General features: G+C 41.3%; 4 protein-coding genes across 4 annotated transcripts; 2 read left to right on the top strand and 2 right to left on the bottom strand.

The window, feature by feature from the left end:
- The first annotated feature begins 4201 nt into the window (after nucleotides 1-4201).
- timm23a (translocase of inner mitochondrial membrane 23 homolog a (yeast)) lies at nucleotides 4202-8365 on the top strand. The gene is made up of 7 exons (XM_063481943.1): nucleotides 4202-4604; nucleotides 4721-4779; nucleotides 4872-4965; nucleotides 5927-6011; nucleotides 6102-6160; nucleotides 6352-6462; nucleotides 7510-8365. Exons 1-7 carry the CDS (start codon nucleotides 4499-4501, stop codon nucleotides 7623-7625), a joined length of 630 nt encoding a protein of 209 aa, XP_063338013.1. The 5' UTR covers nucleotides 4202-4498; the 3' UTR covers nucleotides 7626-8365.
- A 59-nt stretch (nucleotides 8366-8424) lies between these two features.
- Nucleotides 8425-11034, bottom strand: zgc:112285 (uncharacterized protein LOC561476 homolog). The gene is made up of 6 exons (XM_063482149.1): nucleotides 10844-11034; nucleotides 10654-10763; nucleotides 9780-9874; nucleotides 9412-9692; nucleotides 8894-9057; nucleotides 8425-8795 (listed from the first exon to the last, which is right to left on the bottom strand). Exons 1-6 carry the CDS (start codon nucleotides 10977-10979, stop codon nucleotides 8616-8618), a joined length of 966 nt encoding a protein of 321 aa, XP_063338219.1. The 5' UTR covers nucleotides 10980-11034; the 3' UTR covers nucleotides 8425-8615.
- Nucleotides 11035-13796: 2762 nt separating this feature from the next.
- LOC134633726 (uncharacterized) lies at nucleotides 13797-17974 on the bottom strand. The gene is made up of 2 exons (XM_063482721.1): nucleotides 17669-17974; nucleotides 13797-16092 (listed from the first exon to the last, which is right to left on the bottom strand). Exon 2 carries the CDS (start codon nucleotides 16075-16077, stop codon nucleotides 14110-14112), a length of 1968 nt encoding a protein of 655 aa, XP_063338791.1. The 5' UTR covers nucleotides 16078-16092; nucleotides 17669-17974; the 3' UTR covers nucleotides 13797-14109.
- A 565-nt stretch (nucleotides 17975-18539) lies between these two features.
- Nucleotides 18540-23600, top strand: syt15 (synaptotagmin XV). The gene is made up of 8 exons (XM_063482300.1): nucleotides 18540-18690; nucleotides 20479-20671; nucleotides 20914-21056; nucleotides 21361-21653; nucleotides 22201-22368; nucleotides 22505-22613; nucleotides 22758-22940; nucleotides 23461-23600. Exons 1-8 carry the CDS (start codon nucleotides 18540-18542, stop codon nucleotides 23598-23600), a joined length of 1380 nt encoding a protein of 459 aa, XP_063338370.1.
- The last annotated feature ends 818 nt before the right edge of the window (nucleotides 23601-24418 follow it).

The following is a 24418-nucleotide window of genomic DNA, read 5'->3' on the forward strand; positions in this document are numbered from 1 at the left end:
AGAAAAAAAAAATAAAATGGGGGGGGCGTGGGTTTCAGGTTTGGGGGACGAGATGGCTGGGGAATTGAAGGGAAATTGATTGTGCAAGCTCGCCCTTAAACATCTGCAGAGTAAATATTCCACATGATCACGGTCCGTCCCTGAAGCCTCAGAAAACCACAGCTAATAACCCACATGCTGTGTGTCATGGTAGCTATTGCTTGTTTTCATTTAAACTGAGAAATTCGAGCCTGTCGACACCTGTAGTTAAGTAAAAGTTCTTTTTAAAACAGCAGATTTAAAGTTTCTCACATGCAAAAAAAAAAAATCACATGAGGGTTTTTTCTGTGGTGAATGAACCCGTGGGTGGCTCATTCGCCCTCTTCCTGCCCTTCCTGCTTTCATTGTGGAGTCAGGGGGGGTGGGGGTGGGGGGGTTGATATTGAACTTCAGGCTTGGAGTTGAGCCTGCACTGTGGAGGCAACCCCACTGATCACAGAGAGAGAGAGAGAGAGGGGACATAATGTGACCACTGCTGACAATCCTCTGGACAGGAAGAAGCAGAGTGGAAGCACTGAGTGGACATAGCAAGAGAGAAAAAAAAGAGAAGAGAGAATGTGTGTGTGTGGATAGAGATGGGTGGGGGTGCGTGCATGTCTGGATGGGTGTGTACCCTTGTCTTCATTTTTCCTGTTTTCACTTGAGTTTTTGTGCTTTTTTTATTCTTGTTCTCTGGTATGAAACACTCTTTAAGCATCTGGTAATGTATTCTGCAGTCAGCGCTCCCCATTGCCAACACTGGGGCCCAGAGCTCCCAGAGCTTACAATCAAAGTGTGTTAGCGTGTGCGTGTGTATGTGTGTGCGTGTGTGTGGGAGAAAATGAGCAAAAAGTGAGAAGGAAAGACAGGTTGATTTATATTGCTATGTATGCACAGCATTCTCCACATAATGAACAACCCCTGATTTCCTCTGCTTGGTAAATATTTGATGACTGAACGGTGGAATGATTTTAGCTGAAATTCAGAGGACTCCTACAAGCTGCTTAAAAGTTGTATTTCAAATCCCTCTCTCTCCCTCTCTTGTCCTCTTCCCATGTAAATAAGGCCAACTCCCCCTAACTCCACACACCCTTCTGAGGCAGTTTAAAGACCCAACACTGTCTCCTTGTATCCTTGGCAACCAGCATACACTGGGGTCCTGTCGTGGCCTCTCTGTCTTTTGTGTTTGGGAGCTCAGAGAGACAGAGAGAAAGAGAGAGAGAGGGAGAGGAAGAAGAGAGGAGAGGAAGGAGACGAAAACAAGACTTACTGAAAAAGACAACAAAGATGACATCACCGCTATTTTATCCCACAACTGAAAATTTGGTTTGTAGCCCAACGGTGATGAGGATGATGATTATGATGATGAGTAGCCAGAGGCACAAAATGGGTAGCAGCTCAATCTGAGAGAGAGAGAGGGGGGGGGGGGGGGGGGGGGGGGAGAGAGGCCCAGGGCTGAATGGGGCATTGTGGGAAAGACAGTGGGCACACTGGGCAGTAACACAGAGAACACTAACTCACAGATCATGCCAGAGAGTCTGAAAACACCCACACTGGGCGACAATGGCAAACTTCATCGCTCCACTTGGCCCCCTCTGAATACACACATACAATGGCAGAATCCAAATAAGATGCTCTGTTATTCGTGAAATTCAACACACTACATTCCTTCAGTGCCTCCATTCCTTTGGCCAGCAGCAGATGGCCTGGTCCGAGCTGCACTGAACGTGCACGTCATGTGTTGCATCACAGGTAGGGCACCCAGCTGGCCTGAAAGGTGTGACAGGTGTCACGTGGAAGTTGTTTTACCACCTCAGCTCTGCTTCCCTGCTTCAAGTAAATGCAAACGGCGTCATGCAAATTTAACTTGTATGTGCCACGACTGGTAACAAATTTAACTTAATCAGTTAATTAAATCAAGCCTAATTAGAGCGAGGACCGAGAAGGACCAGAACCAGCAGGTTTGACCCTCTGCAACCGGTTTCATCTGTACGGTGGGCTCTCTGCTCCCACCCTGTGCCGAATGTGAGGAATTGCACCTCTTACTCGAGAAATGTTTGCAATAAACCGAACAGGTAAGGAGATCAAAGACAGGAAAATAAAAAACCCACAGCATGCGTCAGCAGTAGAGCTGAATTCGTTATCTGATTGAATGACTAGTTCCAAGAAAGGTAAGACAATGAGTCTTGATGGGGATTTTTCTTTTTCACAATTTCACAAACTTCTGATAGAAGGATTAGATTAGAAATAAAATAAGTAAACGTTGCAGTAAATCTATGAGAATTAAATAATCATGGGGTTATCTGTTGTACATCTGATTTGTTTTATTGCACCATATGTCAAACATCTGAAATTCATCTACTTCATCTGGATGTTATCAGTTCATTCAATAGATGTGAGTCTCAGACAATGAGGCGTACTGATTGGATTTTTAAGACGTTTCAGTTTTTATACCCATTAAATAAAATGCAGTGTGCAGTGAGTATTTTGTACATAAAATAATTGTTGGTATATTTGCAAATTGCTCATTAAAGCATTTTTGAAGCTGACAATGGATAGTTATTATGAAAAATCATGAAGTCAAACTTGTTTTCAAGTGCAAGAACAATATTGTAAATTTACCAGTTTATACTGTATAATCATTATTACCAGGAGTAGCAGAATGTTAAAACAGATTACTTGATTGTTCCTCTTTCTCTTTTTTTATTATGTTTTACCATTATTGACATTTTCATATAATTACTTTTACTTACACGGAATATATTCTTGTACTACCAATGCAGTTTCTATATTAAAAACATTCTATAACTGCTTTTATTATGCAAGGAATCATGAGGCTGCAGAACAATAAGGATTTATCCCAGCCAATCAGCAAAGATCAGGCTATGTGACAGATAATGACATTATTGCATGCAATCAATCAGCAGTGACCTGGGGTATTTCACACCTCAGCGTTCTTTCGGGAAATTGGGTTTTTCTACCCCCTACCTACTCCCACACCTGCGGTCATAACATTGAAACTAACAGTGGTAAGTTGTTCTATTTTTTGTGGCATAAAAATGGTGGCACCTTATTTGATCACAGGCCCTGTTCACCTGAAACTAGTGCAAGTAATGGTAAGAACATTTTTTGACACACACCGGATGGATCTGTGAACCGTACTTATTTCGTATTACAGACATTTTCAGGCTATAATAATTAAATATGTGTAATTTTACGTGTTTTTTTTAACCTTTTAGCAGTTTTTATTATACTTAAATTGCATATATTAGTGTTTATTTTCCCTGTTAGTCTTATTAATGCTAAAAACGATTTAGTAATTCAATATTTGTGATTTACTTAATTTTGATTTCATTACATGTAAGAAAAAAAAAACTGTACCACCAGTAGTTCTAATGTTTTTTCACTTTGTATTATATATTTAAAATTTCTGCGTCAATATTTTATCATTTCGTTTTTGGTAGATCTATTTTTTTTTTCTTGTTTCTTTTTGCAGTGGTCTACTAGGCTCTTGTATGGAAGCTTGCCCATTCAGTACTATGCAAGAGAATAAAATAACATATTTGGGTTTATACAAAACTGTGTGAATGAACTTACATTAACTTAAATCTTTGAAGAAATGTATAAATAATTTGCCAAATTATCTTACTTGAGATTACAACAGCTTCACCAAGTATCATGAAGCAGTTGGCTGTGACTGGTGATATGCAGGTTTGTGTGTAAATATATACCATAATAACCACATTGTCTTACTGGATACTACTACCTTACAGTAGTTTCACAAAGTATCACAAAGCCTGTCACTGGTATATGTAATATTCTGATTCATCAGAATATTATATATATTATTATATTATATGATCTCTATAGGGTTGAAATTCTGAATTTCCATACCCTATAAAGGGTTAAATGGATCTCGTGTCCACAACTACCCTGCAGTCAGTTTTTTTATGCTCTGCCTGCTCCTCAAGTTTGCCCTTCAGTTAAGTCAACAGATCCCAGATCCGTTGAACTGTCGTAAAACCGTGGTTTTATTAACGACATCAGAAAGACTTTTTAGTCGACTTATCACTAATAGATACGCAGTAGTACGAACTTTTGGTGTTAAAAATAAGTCTGAGCCGATTTTTTCTCTCATTTTTCACAAGTTACTGTGGGTTTTGATAACGTAACGACAGTGCAGCACCGGTCATCGCTTTACGGCGGAGCGTGCTGCTGTAGGTCAGAGGCATGACGACAACGCGAGATTGGTAATATCGAAGCAAAAAAGACGTAGTTTTCGCTCTAAAAATCCAGCAAGACCAACAAATACGACCTGTGTTGACGTTTCTTTCTGGCAGCAGTGAATTCAGGAGCTCTTCTGATATACGTTTGTCTAATAGCTTAAGGGTTTCGACATATCTTGCTAACGTTAGCCAGTCGGCTGCTGTAGCAGCTCCCCTTCAGCCTCCTGTTTGACACTCAGAACATTTATCCAAGCATGGATAACAACTCACAAGGATCGGGGGGAGTTAAAGCAGGCCTGGGGAGTCTTTTTGGAGGGGGTGCACCTCAATACTCCAACACAGAGCTCGCAGGTGTCCCACGTAAGTGTCTAATCTAACTGTGATGCTAGCTGCTGTTACATTACTTCAGTGTTGCTGTACTGTCATTCAGTATCTGAAAAATCAACTCAGTCGATAATTGATCGTTTACATTACAGTGACTGGAATGAGCCCTTTGTCCCCTTATCTGAACGTGGACCCACGTTATCTGGTTCAGGTAAAGCTGAATCTGTCTCCTTTTCTTTGCTGTGAGTGAGAATGTTTTGGATTTTTTTTTCCGGGCATCACTGTTTGAATCTTGTGTTTTAGGACACAGACGAATTCATCTTACCTACAGGGGCCAATAAGACAAGAGGAAGATTTGAATTGGCTTTCTTTACCATCGGAGGCTCCTGCATGACTGGTAAGAAAGTGGTACACTGACAAAACGGGTTTAATGCTGAATATGACTTGGAAGTACAAATTAAAGTACTGTATAGTACAGACTAAGTAGAAGTATGTTGATGTCCTTGTTTTGTCTGTCCAATTGATCTACATTTTTTCCTGTTGAGAGCGACAGCTGTGGTCAGAAGATTACATAAAGGTGGAATGATTGTACTGCATACATCTTTAATGAAATCAAGATTTAATTTATTTTTGACAGAGTCTAAATTACACGTAGAGGCTCAAATATAGTATACCAACTATTATTTGGTTAGCAAGTTCCACCTTGATCAGATGCTTTTGGTTTCCATCAACAAGCTTCTGGTATAACTGTGGCTGGATATTTGATGACACTTCTTGGCAGAATTGATAGAGTTTATTTGTTGTTTCCCGCATGGACCTGGCTTTTAAGCAGAGTCTGTAACTTTGGAACATATTCATGTAACATTCACGGATATGTTCATATGGGTAACTGCAAGTCGAGCTTGAAGGTTTTTGGAGCAGGGGATCTTTCATGGTTGGCACTTTCTCAGCCCATGGTAATGTAAAACTGGCTTTTACATTGAATTTGACTTATGGACAGTGAGGCTGGTGTTTCGGTTTCCAGTTCATGGTAGGCTTGAGCCTTGGTGGTTCCTAGGTTGTTCCTGAACGTGCTAACCAATTTCCTGTCATATGAGGGTGACAGTTCTGGTCATCTTCCAGACCTTGAGCTATGTTCAGCTATGTTTAAAAAGCAAAACAAAACAACAAAAACACAAGAGACAGATATAAAGTGTGGGCATAGAAACACAAATGCAACAAGAACACACACAGTTAATGGCATATAAATCTGTCCATGTTATTTATTAAAACCAAAGCATGATGCAGGTGGAATAGTGTGAAATAATTCTTTCACTGACCCTTTGTTGACCTGTTCTGCATCCTTGTTTGAAATGCAGGGGCGACATTTGGGGCTTTAAATGGCCTTAGAATGGGCTTGAAGGAGACCAGAGACATGGCATGGTCCAAACCACGTAACGTACAGTAAGTTTGGTTACAGAATTCAGTTTATCTAATGGTTTTACGCTTGGATTTGGGTTGCATGTTGTTCAAATGTTTATCTTCCCTCCCCAGGATTCTCAACATGGTGACAAGGCAGGGCGCTTCATGGGCCAACACTCTGGGCTCTATTGGTAAAGCTTTATTGTTACTTAAAAAAAATGATGTAGAGGTGTTACTGTAACAAGAATATCTATGAATCCCATGGTTGGAACATCTTAGTGTTACTGATTTAAATTGATGGATGTATTTACAGGATTTTAAGTTTTCTAAATCAGTATATAATCATACTTTAATTATTTTGTTTTTCTTTATGTCACTGCAGCCTTGCTGTATAGTGCTTTTGGTGTTGCAATAGAGAAAGCCAGAGGAGCAGAAGACGACATCAACACAGTGGCTGCTGGGACATTAACGGGGATGCTCTTTAAATCCGGCGGTTGGTGTCTTTTCCTTTTTTCTGCCTCTACTTTATATCTGGCATTAATGTATATTAATGTACCTCTGTGTGTTTTTAACCTTTTAAATATTAGTTTTTACCAATAAATGATCCAAACATTAGTATTAGCAAATATCAGGCTGTCAGCAAGCAAAATGGCATTTACCAATGTTGGTGTTCATCAGTTATTTGTCATTTATTTTGCTCTGCAGTGTGATAAAGACTGAAAATTTCTTAGGTCCTTGTTTACAAAATGGGTGACAACATAAACAAAGTAAACGCAAACATGTATGGAAATGCTCAGTTTGTTAGGTAAGCCTTGCCAGTACAGACTTGGACCCCATTTTACTTTCAGAGCTGCCTTAATTGTTCATGGCATCGATTCAGCAACGTCCTGGAGATTTTGGTCCACACTGACATGATAGCATCACACAGTTGCTGTGCGTTTGTCAGCTGCACTTCCACGATGACTCACCACTTAGGTGGTCTGTTGGATTGAGATCTGGTGACTGTTGCCATTCAGCTGGCGGATTAGACAGTTGCGTTAACAAGCAGGTGAACAGGTGTACTAAATAAAAGGGCCAGTGAGGATGCTGGTTTAAGTTGTCAGTTAGCAGACGTTTAAAATCCTATTAAAATGATAGTTTGTTCAAAAGAATGTGTTAAATGTGACACATACAGTGTTCATATTCTCTTATTTGAAAAGCTATTAGCAGGGATTCTTTTATATTGAATCAAGGCTAAATTTTGAACCACATGTCGTAATCATTAATACTGCACTGACTTTTTCATCTTATGCTGTATAAATGTTGTGTGGGCATGTTGTGACTTACAAAGGGCAGTACAGTGAATGCGCAGGCACTGAGATTATCTTTGGAAAGCACCTAAACTTTGTGTTATTAATTTACTCCATGCTGTTTGAAGTATTAGGTTTATCTTTGCCCACCTGGTACTTTGGCTAAGCTGAAGCAATTATTGTTTACTGTAATTAAAATGATTATTGTGATGCATGTTAAGCCGTATGACTCACTCTGTTTGTTTTCTCAGGTGGATTAAAGGGCGTAGCCCGTGGAGGTCTGGTCGGTTTAGCCTTGTCTGGTGCTTACGCTCTCTACAACAACTGGGACCATCTCACCGGCTCTCCTTCATCGAGGCTGTACTAAACTCCCCCACACAGCTGCTTCAACATTAGGGCCAAATATTTTGAGGACACAGCTTTTAACTACAGCGCTGAAAGGCATTAGACTCTGGTCAAATGCTTTTTCTTTTTTTTCTTTTTTTCATTTTTGTTTGATTCTTTTGGGTTTTTTCATGGTGCGAATTGGTCGCAGTTCACTGGTTTCCCATCATAGCTGTTTTCCAGGAGCATTCTGGGAACTATGAGATGTGTCTTGGAAAAGTTTTGAACTGAATTAAAATAAAAATCCAGACGTAGACCATCCAGTGACAGTTCTCCTTTCATTTATGTTGATTCTCTGAGGTGTTCCTGTCACTGATCTGATCAGTAATGAGAGCACTCTGTGAGGATGCGATATAAAAATATGACTTTTTGTGATGATTGTTAATGGAACACATGTTATTACGCTAGATTTTAAACACCCATGATATTTGGGTTCAGTGAGTCAATTTGTAAGATGACCTCCAACATCTGTCATGTTGTTTAGCCCTTGGATAACAACAGATTCATGTTCTGATTCATGTTGGACTGAAAGACTCTTCTGTAATAGAAGAACAGCTCAGACCTGCAGTCAGAGGGAAGCCTTGGGGTCAGTTTACTCTTCTATTTATTGAAACGTATTGGCTTCTGGCCCACTGTGGAAGAAGAAATCACTGTAAACTGTACCTTGAAGTGCATGCTGTTAATATGTGTCCATCAAACCCACTGTATTATAGATTAAAATAAAAAAACAAAAACAAAGGAGGTGTTCAGAGCTTTTGCTTTTAACCAATTTTATTGCATAAATGAGATTGGATGTAAAAGGTGGTGAGCAGTGTGTACTATGCAGTGCTTCACCAGAGTATAAGTATATACTGTAAGAAGATAACAACACATTCAGAACATGTATTAACATCATGGAGTGGAAAGAACTGGCTGTGAGACTGTCTGTAGACGTCGGACATTAAACGGCAGAGCTTATGCTTGCTGCGAGCGCTCAGTGCAGGAAGAAGTCCCTGATGCGCGTTGCCTCGATCCAGGGGATGTAGGCGACGGTGCGGGTGAAGACGCTGGGTTTGTTCTCCACAGTGCAACCGATGGGGCCGAAACTCACCACGCCGTGCACCTCCCAGCGGTCCCGGTCCAGCTGGCACAGCAGAGGACCGCCAGAGTCACCCTGAGGAAGGAGGATGGAGACAGGTGTTGGAAGATGAGGTTAGAATTGAATCTGGTGGATGAAATTTGACTTCAGGATAGTTAAAAGTGTAGTCCTACCTGGCATGCAGCTGGTGGATCCTCAGTGTCTCTGAACCCGGCGCAGATCATGGAGTCTCGGACGCGGTCTCCCCAGAATTTCTTCTGCCGACAGGTCTTGAAATCAATGATTGGGAGACGGGCTTGATTCAGGGCTTCTGCTAGAGACACGTTCTCCTTCCCACCTGAAAAATGACATGATTTAAGAAATTATATCTCTTAACGTCTTTCTGCTCTTCTTGACTTTTTAGCTGTGTTTACATTATATCAATGGACATTTTTTTCGGTGGATGAATACTTCTGACATCCCTTAACAGCAATCTGTTGTGGAATCTGAGATAGAAGGGTAAAAATATTTAGCCTATTATACCAAACATGATCGTTCTTTAAAAAGGTGTTGCTGTTCCTCTACCACTAACCCTCTACCAATAACCCTAGACCCTAGCAATTTTCCTAAAAAAGGCATTAAGTTGCTTTTAAGATTTAAGCTCAAAGTTCTATCATTGCACAGCATTTCAGTACCTTTCTGCACTACTCACCCCGGGTGTCTCCCCAGCCGGTCACCCAGCAGTAGTGTCCTGGTTTGAGGCTGGTCTGCTTGCGCGGCAGGCAGGCATAGCGGATGAAGTTTGAGGGGAGGATATCTGTGGCAGACTTAACCAGGGCAATGTCGTAGTCCAGCTCGCTGTGAGCGGGATAGCGGAAGTTCTCGTGCCGGTAGATCCTCTTCACGGGGATAATCCTCTCTGCTGTCTCTGAACGCTTCAGCTGGTGCTTCCCCAGGACAATCCTCCAGCTCCCAGCATCCTCAGCTTTACCCCTGATAGACGAAAAACACGTGTAGTTTTTGTGTAGTTGTTGAATTTGTATAAGCGTGAAATTATAAGTGTAATAAATGTTTTCTTACTTTTGGAAGCAGTGAGCAGCAGTAAGGACCCAGGTCTTGTGGATGAGAGTGCCTCCACAGACATGAATGAAATGTTTACTTCCTCTAGGCCGAACCTGTGAGAAACAACCAGCTCAAAAAATGTGGCTTCTTACCCCTCAGATACTGAAATTAACCGGCTTTCCTTATTTTTTAAAAAATGAGCCTAGTCATACATGTTTCTCTCATCACTAATAAATGTAAATGTAAATTTTAAATACTACGTTCTGCAAAGAAGTTCCAGAGCAAATAAATTGAATATTACATAGAGGAACTCATCAGTTTCCCTTGTGAGCAGCAATTGGCTACAGTAAAGAGGAGAGTCTCCAAATTCCGAGTGGGCGACCATCTGTCTCGCCTGGTTGGGGTGCGAATCAGAAACAAAACTGCATCTGCTGATCAAGTAAATTTGTTTGTGATTTTTCCTCCTTGTGTGGTGGTCCAAAACCTGACTGGAAATTAGAGTCTAAAAATGTATGTAGTTCCAGGTGGAAGGTATGTGCTGGGTAATTGGCTAAATGTTCAGGTCATCTGTGACTTTTGACTATTTTCGGCCAATTTGGCAGATTAATATTACTTGAGATGACAATAAAAGTGAAGACTGTGTGCTTTAAAGGCTTTTCATGGTCACTTCTGAATAAACCAGTGATTCTCAAATAGCCCCTTCAGAAGCTCCTAAAGTTCCCATCCCTAAACCACAATTGAATTCTCCTTAAGAATACAGATAGGTTAGACATATCACTTAAAATGATAATGAAAATAATGATTAGTTACAGTCTAGAACTGATATGACCTTTTTAGGTCAATGTAAGACCTCCAGATTCTTTGAATACTGAGCCCCTTCAAAGAGGTTTACCTGCAAAGAAACCTGCCAGGGCCAAGAGTGAGGCCTGGCCTCATTCCCAGACACAATCCTTTCAGCCATGTTGGGCTTGAAGTGGGCCATACCACAATCCTTAGGCCAGTCTAAAAAGAGAAAGGCAGAAAATATGAGCACCAAATATTTTGTTTTCCTCATATATTTAGAAGTGTTTTCAAGTCCTCACCCAGGTGAAGGATTTTATGCTGTGGCTGTCGTTCAGAGGTGAGTGTGTATGCAGCTGCAGGCAGGGACGCCTTGCTCAACAGCAGCGGCAGCAACAGAGACAGCAGCAGAAGCAGAGGAGGTCCTGGTATAGCCATCGTCTTCCAGAGAATCACCGGCCGGCCTGCGTTCCACGCTTTTTATACCAAGCACATGCAGATGTACATAAACAGGTACACACACGCAAAAACAACACACTTCCAGGGACAATGAGCCGTGTCACAACAAAGGCTGAGCGCTGGATAGTTCTCCTCTAGCTTTGGAGTTTCTACTGTAAATGAAAAACAGGGGATTTTGGGGAGTCCCATCAGCACTTTCACACACATATAGTTTGCTCACATGACACTAATTTGCATGCAAGACAAAGACAACATAGTACTGTATGCAAACAAACATCACATCATGTCACGTGACTTAAAGCAGTGACATAGTGACCTGAAAATGACCTTTATCTCTGCATGTGGACTATTTAGAGAAACTGGTATTCCAAATAACCAGTGTAGTTCTCACTGTGTAAACATGGCCCAGAAGAAAACATGTTTTTACCTTGAGCTCCTATGATTAGTAATGTCCCTCAAAACTGGTAGTGGGAAAATAAAAACTGGGGTGAATTCTAGAGCACAAAATACAGCACCCAGTGTATGAATGACTCATATAAACTCAAACAAACTTTTACTCCGGTCAGCTAGAACACGTAACAGATCTCACGCTGTCAACATCATTGTGAAGAGATGTCAAATATTTCAGTTGTTCTCATTTTTAGGTTTTTAGATTTTCAGGTTTTCTTACACATACAAATTTTCAATAAGATTAAATTCATTTCTCACTATTTACAGAAATACATAAAAAATAAATACATAGCTTTTGGCTAGACTGGCATAATATTTTGTGTGAACATGAATTTTTCGCAGAGGATGATTCCTACGTCCCGATCATGACGTCCACAATCAGGTCAAAATTCCACCGCTTTACATTTAAATATCTGTTGAACTAATGATAGCATTATCTATAATTTTAATAGTTTTGCAAACCTCTCTTTTTACAGGACGAGACCTCCATCAGAACCAGGTCTGAGAGTTGCAGCCATCTGCCATGATGGTTTGGAGGCGACGGGGGGGGGACGTCACCTTTCTGGTGGGAAAGCAGTTTGAGCTCCTATATTGAGGTCTTCTCTGGTGGCTGAGAGGGTTGCTTTCCTATTCATTTGTGAATGGACCTTGACTGTTATTTGCACTTGTGTGCCAAATCACACTTCCAGCCTCACAGAGCTGCTAGGTTTATTTTTGAATTGTCACTCACCTCGTGGGTATTTTGGTGAAGGACGTTAAAAGCCATAAGTGCTTGAATACTTTACACCTTTATTAAATTTTACAAACTTTTAAATAGCACAAAATATATCAGCTTTAAAGAACCATTACTGGTTCTATTACAGTCCGTTCACCCAAATAGTAACAATAACGTGTTCATGTGTTTATGTCACCTGAATTATTTTGACAGACTATTTTGTAAAGTATTTATAACTTATTGGCTTATCAATTTTCATAAAAATACAAGTAACCCTCCTGCTCCTTCTACACACAAATCCAGATCTGTGAAAATATGACAACAATAACTGCAGTAGAAGCCACTAGTGAGCTGAGCCTTTTTACCCTTGGTGAATGAGAGAGAATGTGCCTGCTCATCTGAATGGCAATGCCTGAATGGCCAAAACTCACAACTGTGGTTCACCAAGTTTACATACAGTTGAACTTTGTGTGTGTGTTTTTCCGCCTGCTGTGAACGAGTTGAGTGAGGTGACGTGTTGCTTCAAAAGTTCAAACAACAAAGTAGCCAAACAATTACACATTTTAGCAAAGAGACCAAAATTATAAAATGTGTATTCCTGAAACATTTTCATTTTATTATTTTGTTGTTGCTGCTGTTGTTGAAGATTTTTGTAATAAGTTTTGAAGGACTCAGACCTTTACTCCAGGTAGCACTTTTTAGATAATAAAACCCATTTACAAACACATTCGTGCATTCATAGTTTTAACACAAACGTACAAAAGTACATTTTTAAGGGATTCGTGCTTAATAACATAAAACACATATTTGGGCAGAGAGCTAACTTAGCTACTGTGTATATTCCTTGGTTGTGTTTATTAAAGTCATAATGTGCGGAGTGGTTGGTAACCAGCACTAGTCCTGCCCAGGACTTTACATAACATTTATTTGCAGTGAAATGTCAATGTATGTATTTATTTAGCTCTAACTAAGCAAACTAAGCAAAAAGAGTTGGGCAATAGTTCGACTGGCCCCCAACTCAAATGTGTATAGGACTCTAACATCAATCCATCCATCAATCTCTTTTCTGATCTGGTTATTACACTAGGGCTCAGTGAGGCTAGAGCCCTGGACAGTTACGAAACCTTCAAAGGGCTAACACAGGCTGTTTTCACACATGTACTTTTGACTTTACCCACAGCGGTGCATTTGAAAATACAAATGGCCAAGTGGATCAGATATTAACTGGTCTTATGGTAGCGCGCCAATTCCCTTGTACAAAGTCAAAGTAATGCCAGATTGTAGTGGTGTGAGAATAATAATGCATTCACTGCCAACCAGTGGACAGCGTGTGTACTGCCTTGCTAAAGGCTACATCAAGGAAACTCCCTGACCTAAACAACAGAGTTTTTCCAGTAGTATGAGTATGTCTGAAGGAGAGTGTGGAAAATATCCCGACTTGGGTCTCACAGATGTCTGAGGCTGTGAATTCAATAATAGCTAAAGACACATAAAAAATACTTAGATTCAATTTAGAATGACGAATGAACCCAACAAGCATGTCTTTGCACAGAGAAAACTCTTACCCTTCACTTCTTATCCTTATGTCCATTGTGTTGCTCATTTGTAGTAATCACTCACAAACCAAAGAATTTCAGCAATGGACACCAATATTTTATTGTACATCTACAGGAACAAGTTTTAGTGATCACTGTTTACTTTCATGAAAAGTTTAGCAGAGTTGCATCTATCTTCAACTAAACAGTGAATACCAGTGAGAGAGGAAAACATTACTAATGTTGCACCTGTTGTAAGATGTACCTAATAACAGAAAACATGCTGACAGAAAGTCTAGAATAGAGCTGAACAGAACTGTGAAACTCTTTCAGCTTCAATCCAAGGTTATGAATATTGTGCAACCTGAGGATTTAATTAGTTATCATGGATTTAATTTAGCCCGCTATATTAGTCATCTGCCTTTGTGGAGGCTCCACACCATCTTGGCCTCCTCAGTGACCTTAACACACTCTTCTTCCGGCTGTGTCCATTCCCAGATGAGGGGGACTTAGAATGGTGGCTGCCTTCCTCTCCACAAATCTCTTGCTCATCTTCTTTTGCTTTGTCATCTTCTGCTGTGCTCTTTCTCTGTGAAGCTTCTTCTATTTCTATCTTATTTCCCCCTCCTTCCTGCTCTTCTTCTCTACCCTGTTCTGCTTCTGCTGTTCCTTCACTCTTAGAGGACACAGTGATATCAAGGTTTTGAGGAGGTTTAGGTGCTTTCTTCTTCTTTGAGGAACGTCTTGGTGGTTCTGGGCTGTTCTTGCTTTCCAGATGTTTTAGTATGGCTGTGTTCAGCTCTTCAGGGTCCACAGATGCCCCATGAACATCCCATGTCATACCATCCTCATCCCATTGCACCTGCTTCATACTGCTCCTCCTTCCACCTAGCTCATCCCTATCCTCTGCCTGAATCTTCAGACACGGCCTCCTGCTCTCCAGATCGTGTGAAGAAGCAGAGGTAACTTCCAATGCAGGGTCTTCGACTTGTTTTTCCTCCTCCTCTGCACTGCTAACTGGGAACATGCTGGAAGATGCTGATACTAGATTGGAGTTAGACCCTGCTGAAGACTTCAGGTTCAGTCTGGATCCAGGTGGCGAGCCCAAGATAGAATGGGACCCCATGTTGGATGTGGAAATGTTCCTCTTGAGGTCCCACCATGAGCCAATAGGAGAGACCGTCTGCACAGCTGCATCTGCCATTTCTGGCCGTGACACCATTGGAGCTTCTTGCCTGAACAGCTCTACCTTCATGGCCCTTTCAGTGCCCTCTCTGGCATTTAAGCAGCACCTGCAAGTGTCACCCAACCGTGAGTCACTCAGGGAAGAGACAAGTGGTGACCCCCAACCTCGACCTGCTGCACAGATTTGCTCTGGCTGCCACGGCAGCTCAAGATAGCAGACAGATGGTCCTGTTTTTGACTGCTGCTCTGGAGAATCAGGTGTCAGGTAGCTAAGCATTTGCACAGGGCTTCTTGCTTCTTCACCCTCGAGTATTCCTCTAGGGCTGGACAGCGGTTCTATCACGTCATCAACAAGGCATTCGGGATTTGAAGACACTCCTGCTTCATCTAAACTAACAGAGGACAGGATTGGGGAAGGGAACTGAAATGAAAGGGAATTATTCTCCAAGAAGCCTTCATCTTCTGTGTTGGTGAGCCGGAGTGTATCAGGAGAGTGGGACTGAAAGCTTGATGAGTTGTCGATCTTTGGGGATGAGAATGTAGGTGAAGGTTCTAGTAAATCTTCCTGCTGCAGTGAGTTCAGTGGAAGTGGTGAAGAAGAAGTCTGTACAGGTGGTAAAGTAGGCGTGTTGAGTGGGGAGATGAACGGTGAGGGTGTAGTTTCTGGAGAGGTCAGTTTGGACATTGGAGAATCTGGTGCTGCAGAACAAGTGGCTTCATGGATGAGACTGGAGGGGCGTGACACAACTGTGTCTGGAGTGCTGCTGCGACTATGTGTGCTACCGCTACACCCGCTCCATCGCTCCATGTTGGAAACCCAATGCTCGCTGAGAGCAGGAGAGCTATTGATGTCAACATTATTGGTTGTGGATGCTAACTGGTGGCTGTTGGTGGTGTTGACGTGTTGCCACATGTGAGCGTGCAGCGGCTGCAGCGTCACAGAGTTCTGCTCAGAGTGGGTGTTGGTGCTTGAGCTGCGCCTCAGGTCCAGTCTGGTCCATGCTGGATCACGCTTGTGTGGTGGACTTGCAGCCATTAAAACATCCATGGAGCTCTTAGAGAGGGAGAAAATTGGTGCCTGATCATCTTCATCCTCCACCTTTGGAGCTCCACTGGAGTAAGAGAGCGACTGATTGACAGAAAAGCAAGGTGGCTGGTAGCTCTCAGATGCAGGGCGCCCAGCCCTGGCCATGGTAACGGCACTGACCTGTTTGGGAAGACACACCTTTTAACATTAATTCACTGTTTTTCACTGATGCAAAAGTATTGGCCACTAAGAGGGAAGCAGCAATATGTCTATGACATAATACTGACATACAGTATCATCACCATTGTTGGGAAGGTTAGTTTTGCAACGAAATAGTTTACACATGACTAAATACCCTGTTGATTACCCAGTCAAAGTCACTTTACTATATTTTGATTATTTTTCTTATAAATAGTTGAAACTGCTGTCTTGCTTCTCTCACCCCAACCGATCGCAGCAGATGGCCCCGCCCCTCCCTGAGCCTGGTTCTACCGGAGGTTTCTTCCTGTTCAAAGGGAGTTTTTCCTTCCCACTGTCGCCAGAGTGCTTGCTCACAGGGGGTCATATGATTGTTGGGTTTTTTCTCTGTATGTATTATTGTAGGGTCTACCTTACAATATAAAGCACCTTGAGGCGACTGTTGTTGTGATTTGGTGCTGTATAAATAAAATTGAATTGAATTGAATTGAACTAGTTTTGCGTGTGTTTCTTAATGAAACATTTCAGTGTTAAATGTCAGAATTTTCAACAATAATTAACAAGCTTTACTCTGTGCAGTGATGTCAGGACACTTTTATGATGATTTAAACATTTAGTTAGTAAAAGTCATTGGTCATCAGTCAAAAAGCTATTTGCAGGCATAGCAGACTAAGGTTGTTTGGAACAATGTGTATTATTTATGGTGTCATACTCAAATTACAGTTTAAATTCATGGATATGTAGGTTAAAATACGTGGCTTATTTTGATTCTAGTAGAGAGGTAGAGAAATTGTTCCCCAACTAACCACTCAAAAAAGTAGGTAGTGGATGTAACTCTAGTTTTATGTGCTTAGCCCCCTTACAGGTACCAAGTTTGATACTTGTACAGCTCCATAGAGTCGAGGGAAGCTGCAGACTGTCATAATGTCACATGATACAGTTCATTATTGAAAACATCACAACTGACCACCTTACTAAAACTAAATTCAACAGTTTAGGAAATGCATGCCAAGACTTGGATGAGAAGGCCGATGCTCACACTGAGTGCACGTATATGCACACCCCCACACATCCGCAGGCACTCCAGATTAGCCAAATAAGATTACACAATCCAGATTATTTGGTCAACGAGACAAAAGGTAAATTGTTTGAGACAGAACTACAAAGCCTGTTTGGGACTCATCTGACAAAGACCCAAAAGAGACAAAGAATGATAACTACAGTGGATGGTGGAGTTTAGAAGAAATTACAATCAACCTTTTTTAAATCTTTGATTTGTTCATGCTTTTCCTCTTTATTTCCTTCTATTCATTCATGATTCATAAGTATAATGCTACTATTTCTGATAAAAAAAAGCGTGCATTCTTATTTCACTACCTAGCTGGCTCTGTCCAGCTCTGTCCCAAACTGACCTATTAGTATTTTGACCACAACTGACCCGATGGTACCCAGACTACCTAATCTGCACAACATAAACTCTTAGTTACCCATAATGGTTATTCACATAAACAAAACAGTATTACATTAGAAAGAAAAAAGCAAAAAAGTAAAGTCCTACCTTTAAGTTCACACGTTATGTCCTGTTTTACCCTCTGCCATGCCACAGAGCTGGTAGCCCTAAATGGTGTCTTTCCTTCCTCCCCTCATTCCTTCCTCTCTCTTCCTCCCTCACTTCTTAATAAGATCACCTTTGCTGTCTCTAGCATTAAAATAACCCACAGGTTCACACTCTGTGTCTGTCTGCTGTCAATTTGCTCAAGCTTAATCTTCTTCTCTGTCTTAGCTGGACTTCATTTGAAGCTGGCAACAGTGTAAATGTGATGATTTCCTTTTGTGAATTTGAGTTCTTTGGTATGTTCACATGCGGGGGAAACAGAGTGGGCCACTACTCTACCTTTAGCCCAGAAGATTAACGGTCATCTTATTAGCTGCCGTCCAATCTCTGAGCAGTCTGAGCGTGTGGATGAATGCGTGTGTGTAAGTGATCAGTGGGTAAGCAAGTGGCTTATTTTGATTCTGAGTTAAGGTCAGGCCAGCTGTCATGGCCACCATTGTATGTGTGTGCAGACTATTGTACGAGCAAAGGATATCATATAGATGTTTAAATCAATCATGTGGGAAAGTCAACCAGTCGAGGGATATATTTTAGAGAATGCGTAGAAACTTTGAGCTCCTAATGGTTACAAAGGTAAAGTTGGGTGTTTTCATTAAAATCAGTCAGAGTCACCTACCTGATAGCATGAATGTTGATACCACATTTTAGGGCAATGCAGAGGCCCCTTCCACAAGATCTTCATTTTAGGGTAAAGCAATGTTCTAATCAAACTGTATATAGTGGGGTGGGATGATGCTGATTTCAACTGAGAATGTAATCAGGCAGTTAAAAGAACACTAAGGAACTCCTTAATCCCACTACCTTGCCTTCTGTAATGGAACCAGAATCTGACCACCCGCTTCTTGTTGGGGTGAGGTTACTGATGCAGTTAAACAACTGCTCAGTGGCAGAGCCCCTGGGGGAGATGAGGTTATCCAAGACTGGGGTGATGGCTCCCATCTTTAAGAAGATGGTAACACCGGAGGGTGTGCCTTAACAATACCCCGGGAAAGTCTGAGGCAGGGTGCTGGAGAAGAGTTGAATATTAATTGGTAAATGAACTGGTTGTTATATAGCACTTGTCTGCTTTACTTGGGCACTCAAAGCACTTTATACTTTGGGTATGAAGTGCTTTTTCTGTGTAAATGCATAAGTGCTTTCTATCTGACATTCACACACATTCATACTTTGAATGATAAGGGGTTAGTATCTAGCCCAAGGGCATTTGGCATGCAGACTCACCAACCACCAGCCTTTTGATTAGTAGATGTAGCTCAGGAGGTAGATACCTCCTGAGCTACAGTGACCCCGAACCGAATCCCAGATTCACCAGTTGAACCTCAGAGGGACAATGTGGTTTTTGTCCTGGTGCTGGAACACTGGACCAGCTTTTTATCCCCTTGATAATACTTAAGGGTGCCTGGGAGTCACATAGTGATTGTTTGATTTAAACTCAACTGTAGAGGCGTACAGAGAAATCACAAAAATCCTGCCTTTATCCAAAATCCCATGGATCTTACTGCCCCTATTCTTATATTAGCGCTGAGGTACTACAGAGCCCCCAGTGACACTAGGTTGGATAATTCTTTAAATAAAACAAGTTCCCTCAGATTCAAAGTCTAATAAAGGATCAAAAGAACAGAAGACATACTCTTGTTTTAAGATGTGATGCAGCAGAGTCACTTCAGCACTTAAGTAAGAGAGACACAAACAAGAGAAAAATGCAGCTGAGACCAAAATATCCTGACTTATTCTAAGAATAATTTACCACAACACAGCTAACAGCTTGATGACATTAACAGGGTTTTTTTCTTGACATTTTTTTGAGGACACTCTTCCAGATCTGCAATTTTGCATGACTGGGTGCTCATCATGGTTGGGAAACTGACCTTCATGTGTAAAACTGAAGCAATGGCTCACTAAGGAAATTAATGAATGCCAGTAGTTGCCAGTCTTTAAGCTGGATCACAAAAGACCCAGTTTTCGCTCCATGCTCTTATTTCTCAGTGTAATTTTATGGATCTAAAATTATTGTAAGTTTCCGGTACTGATGTATATTATAAATGATTAGGAAACGTTTCTTACAGTAGGACTCCACATTAAAAACTAGCTTTAACACTTCATTTCAGCTGTTTTATAAAATTGTGTTAATGTCAACTAGTTAACACAGAAAACCTGACAAATGCATTGCATCCATGCATTCATTCTCAGTTCTGACAATGAACAAGAACAAAAATAAATCCTTAAAACCAGAAAGCACCATCAAACCCAACAAAAAATGTCTCTCTGCAAGGAAAAAATGAGACAAAACCATTTATTAAATGTTTCATCTTTTAATTTATGCAAAGCAAACAATTAACAAATAAATTCCGCTCTAAAGCTCAAGTTAGTTTCTGGGTGTTTGGTGAATTAATTTAACTTAGAATTAATTTGAGGCTCCACTGGAGCCCAACGGTAAATTTTTGCCCGGTGGGTCCTCAGGAGATTAATCCGGCCATGCATATAACAGCATGGGAACCAGCCAGATGTGTCGCACCCTCACAGCTCTGCAGAGTCACAAACGGTAACCTCTCACATTAACAATGAATGCTAAGCAGTAGCTTCATTCCTGGTGCGTCTGTCTGAGTCAAAGCTGACAAAGAAAGACAAGAAAAGTTATTCACGTGTTGGAGCTGACCTCTTCATGGCTGGTGAGCAGGAATCTAGATTAAACCTACTGCCTGTGAAACACCTGTATTACACCCTGTCGTTCCTCCTCTTTGTGTTTTGTTCAGATCACATGTTACAGCTTGCTGTTGGTCTGTCTGTGGGTGTCCTGTTGCTGTTGCTGCTGCTAATTCTGATAGCGTGCTACCTAAGGAGGAGGAAAAAAGAGCAGAGGCAGTATGAAGAGCTGCTCTCTGCAGTGCCTTCAGTCCCGGCATGCTCTGCTCCAGTGATCCTGGTGTCTCAGGGCTCCTGGGCCACGTTAGTGAGCATTTTACATGAAATATCTACATACGGGCTCTTGAAGCATTAATTTATTGATTCAAAGAATATTACATATTGATAAAACTTGATCAGACTTAATCAGTGAGTGAGTATTTTGAGTTTGTGAGGAATTTAGTCTGAATTTTACTGATATCTCTGACCACTACCAGCTATTTGCTAAAGGCAGTTGCAGCACCACTCAGCACTCATTTAATATTATTTGTCTCTATGTGTGGAAGGCCCCGTGAGATCGCTTTCACTCTACCTCCTCGCTTCATCACATATAACCATGGAGATCAGAAAAATAACGAGCAGGACAAGAAAGAGGAGGAGGATCCCCAGCGGGACGTACTGGCTCATCGTGGGTCGCTCTCAGTGAGGAGTAGGTCATTGCTTCTTTTTATATGACAGCGTATCAAGACAGTTAGAGCCACTTTGTGGGTGCTGGTTGTATGCTTGTGGAAACATAAGAGGATATTAAGAGCATTCACCTATGATCTCCTGAAGAAGATATTATTGTTGTTAAGAAGTTTCAGTCTGGACAGATATGGCGCTTTGGGGTGGACCAGCTCACCTACACTCCTTCAAACCAACAGGGCCACTCCTGGGCCTGACAATTACACCAAAGTATCACATAGCTTTCATTAAGTTTAAGAAAAACTGTGATATTTTGCTGTTTCCTTCAGGCTGGTACCCAGTGGGGACGGTTTTGGCTGGTCTCTACTCTGTACCTCCTCTAAACGAGGTGGTGGCCCCCCCTCCCGGCATGGCCTCCCGCCTCTGCTTCTCCGTGGAGTATCGACACAGCAGCGAACAGCTCACGGTCTTCTTGCTCCGCCTCAGCAACCTCCCTCCACGTTTCCATGGCAACATCACGATGGTGGAGCTCAGTCTTCTCCCTGATGACAGGCGGCCCCGTCAAGCCAAGGCCCGGGGCACGGGTCCAGACCCCGAGTTCACCGACTGCTTCGTTTTCCAGGTGAGGGCAGAAAAGTTTCCAGAAGTTCACATCTAGAAGTTAGAACTTTAGAGACAAAGGAGAAGACAAAAATTATTTCCTTAACTTTTATTTAAAGCTGATATCATTTATATTTTTAGAATGTTTTGACTGGAGATGAAAGGGGACAAAGTATCTTGCCCAAAGTATCTTTGGGCAAGAGGAAGAAGAGATGGAGGGTCAGATGGGCACAGAGATTTTTCTAATTTTTAGTAAAATGATCGTAAAATGCTTGATGGATACCATTCTCTGAAAGTTTAAAGGGAGCGTTGGGAGCTAGGAGCAACAAAACTGAACACAGTCCGTGCAACTTCACACTTGACTTCAGAATCATGGGTGAAGGTCCAATTTCTGTATTGGCAACAATATTGTTCCCATTCTGCAGTGATTAAATACTAAGAACAACAATTTATCAGAGTTCATTCAGTACACAGAGAAAGACTGACTCTGAGATCATAGCTCAGATAAATATTGTGGATAAATGAAATCTGCTTTTTGATGTTGAGGAATGAGTGTATTGACTCCACAGGTGTCAGCGTTGCGTGTGCTTCACAGCACCCTGAGTGTGTGTGTGCTGAGTGTGGAGCAGGATGGTAAACGCCATGTGGTGGGCAGGGTGCTGTTTTCTCTGGAGGGGGAGTTCGGTCAGGCTGGCAGGGTGCTCTGGAGAGACCTTGAGACTGAGGAAGACCCACAGGTACACACCAAACAATCAATTACACACACACACACACACACACACACACACACACACACACACACACACACACACACACACACACACACACACCATGAGTGCAAAGCTAAAAGTTCATGATTGCTGTGCTTGTCAGTGTTCAGAGCTGGGGGATGTGCAGATATCTCTCAGCTACAGTACGTCCCTGCAGCGCCTTTCAGTGGTGGTTTTGAGGGCTCGAGGCATACAGCTGCTCACAGATGCAGGTACGAGGTGATTTATGGTTGTGGATGGAGCTTGTGTGGAGTACACAAATCCACTGTTTATCTACAAAAGAAAGAAAATATGAGATAAATCTGGTTATGACAAAAGGAATGTCTGGTAATACAGCACCCATGTGTGTTTCTAAGGTGTGTGTGTCCAGGTGATCTTACAGAAGCACACTCAGGTGGTGAAGATGAAGCGCAGCTGTGTGGTGAAAGGTGAAAATGACCCCTACTTCAACTTCAGGACGACCTTTAAACTGCGACCTCAGCACCTGGACGAGGCCTGCGTGAGGTTTGAGCTGCAGCAGCCGAGCAGCGTCCGCTCAGGTGACTGTTGGACGGGCTGAACTTTAGATCTAAACTTTGCTTGGAGATTAATGGAAATGATCAGTGTGTCAGTGTTTCATAAGACAGGCATTAAAAGCTTTTCATCAAACACTCATCTTTGTCATTTTAAAATTTTAACTTCTGACATTTGTTTATCACACTTTGGACCAATAACAATAAGACCTCACCTACCTGACATTTATAGTTATATTATTTATATTTATTGAGTTTTTTGAGATGTTTATTAGTAGAGGTATAATCACATTTAATAAAATGTCATCAGTCTGGAGAGTCCAAGGTTTGGCATTACTGTTAATTTTTCTTTAATGCTTTATGGATTTTTTCGAACTGTCCATTGGAAACAAAGGTTCTTAGTCAAAGTTTATGTGTAACAGAAAAAGCCTTATTTTTTCCCTTTTTAAAAATGTTTCCTTTTAGGAATTTATTATTTTAAAAATAAGTAAAAACAGCATCTTCAGAAGATAACATTTCTCACTGGTTCTGTTTCTTTTCCTCTCAGACCCTCCGATCCCTCTGGGAGTGCTGGTGTTGGGTCCCTTCATGTACTCCAGAGGTCCTCAGCTGCAGCACTGGATAGACATGGTCAACACGGCACAGGAGCCCGTCACACTGTGGCACGGACTGCACAGACCCACCTAACGCTAAAAGCATCCTCATATGAGTAAATATCAAAAAAGAAATAAAATAAGTATGAATCAATCATCTACCATTTGTTAAGAGAAATTTCTACAGGAAACTCTGGAATACATCAAAGGAAAAAAGCTGAGAAAAGCTCATTGTTTCGTTTTTTGACCTGTAGCTTTACTCTTTTCGTTCACTGCTCTCAAAGTCTTGTTTTCAGCTGCTGCTGTGCAACATTTAGCAAATGTATTTTCAGGTTTTATTTTCTGTAGCTGAAATTGAACAAATCAGAACTCAAAGAGGGAGAAAACTGGACTTAAATTCATCAGATCAGCACTAAGCTGAACAGTTTTTGCTGCCCCCAAATGGTAAAAAATAGATAAATAAATAAATAAATAAATATTTAGGCTCCTACAAGTTTCAGTAACATTTGTTGTGCAATTCTCTCAAGATTCATGTATTACTTTAAAACAAAGGAATATGAATTCTAATGTGAGAAACTGTTATGTAATATAACAATTAGATGATAGGGTTTAATAAAAATGCTGTAATAAGACTCAGATTTTAATATAGACCATCTTAAAGCCTGTGTAGGAAAGTCTTATTTAGCATGTAAGCATTTCAAATGTAGAGATATTTTTAGTCTAAACCTCCAATATGTGACATAAGAGCAGCCAAACACAAAATATAGACTTTGATATAAACATTCTTATGTTCCTGCTTATTACTCGTCTTTTAACCTCTATGATTTATCCTCAGATCTTTCCGAGTGAACTCCAGAGTGCATCGTATGTGTAGCAACGTTAGAAAGAGGCATGCATGCCACATCAAGCTCA

The sequence above is a fragment of the Pelmatolapia mariae genome, linkage group LG8, assembly GCF_036321145.2.
Source record: "Pelmatolapia mariae isolate MD_Pm_ZW linkage group LG8, Pm_UMD_F_2, whole genome shotgun sequence".
In the NCBI taxonomy this organism is placed as follows: Eukaryota; Metazoa; Chordata; class Actinopteri; order Cichliformes; family Cichlidae; genus Pelmatolapia; species Pelmatolapia mariae.

Coding starts and splice junctions, on each gene's coding strand:
- timm23a (XM_063481943.1), top strand. CDS start 4,499: ATGGATAACAACTCACAAGGATCGGGGGGAGTTAAAGCAGGCCTGGGG. Junction 4,605..4,720: donor AGAGCTCGCAGGTGTCCCAC/GTAAGTGTCTAA, acceptor TTTACATTACAG/TGACTGGAATGAGCCCTTTG. Junction 6,161..6,351: donor CAACACTCTGGGCTCTATTG/GTAAAGCTTTAT, acceptor ATGTCACTGCAG/CCTTGCTGTATAGTGCTTTT.
- zgc:112285 (XM_063482149.1), bottom strand. CDS start 10,979: ATGGCTATACCAGGACCTCCTCTGCTTCTGCTGCTGTCTCTGTTGCTG. Junction 9,875..10,653: donor CCTGGCAGGTTTCTTTGCAG/GTAAACCTCTTT, acceptor TGTTTCTCACAG/GTTCGGCCTAGAGGAAGTAA. Junction 9,693..9,779: donor GCTGCTCACTGCTTCCAAAA/GTAAGAAAACAT, acceptor TTCGTCTATCAG/GGGTAAAGCTGAGGATGCTG.
- LOC134633726 (XM_063482721.1), bottom strand. CDS start 16,077: ATGGCCAGGGCTGGGCGCCCTGCATCTGAGAGCTACCAGCCACCTTGC.
- syt15 (XM_063482300.1), top strand. CDS start 18,540: ATGGAACCAGAATCTGACCACCCGCTTCTTGTTGGGGTGAGGTTACTG. Junction 21,654..22,200: donor CCGACTGCTTCGTTTTCCAG/GTGAGGGCAGAA, acceptor TTGACTCCACAG/GTGTCAGCGTTGCGTGTGCT. Junction 22,369..22,504: donor AGACTGAGGAAGACCCACAG/GTACACACCAAA, acceptor TGTGCTTGTCAG/TGTTCAGAGCTGGGGGATGT.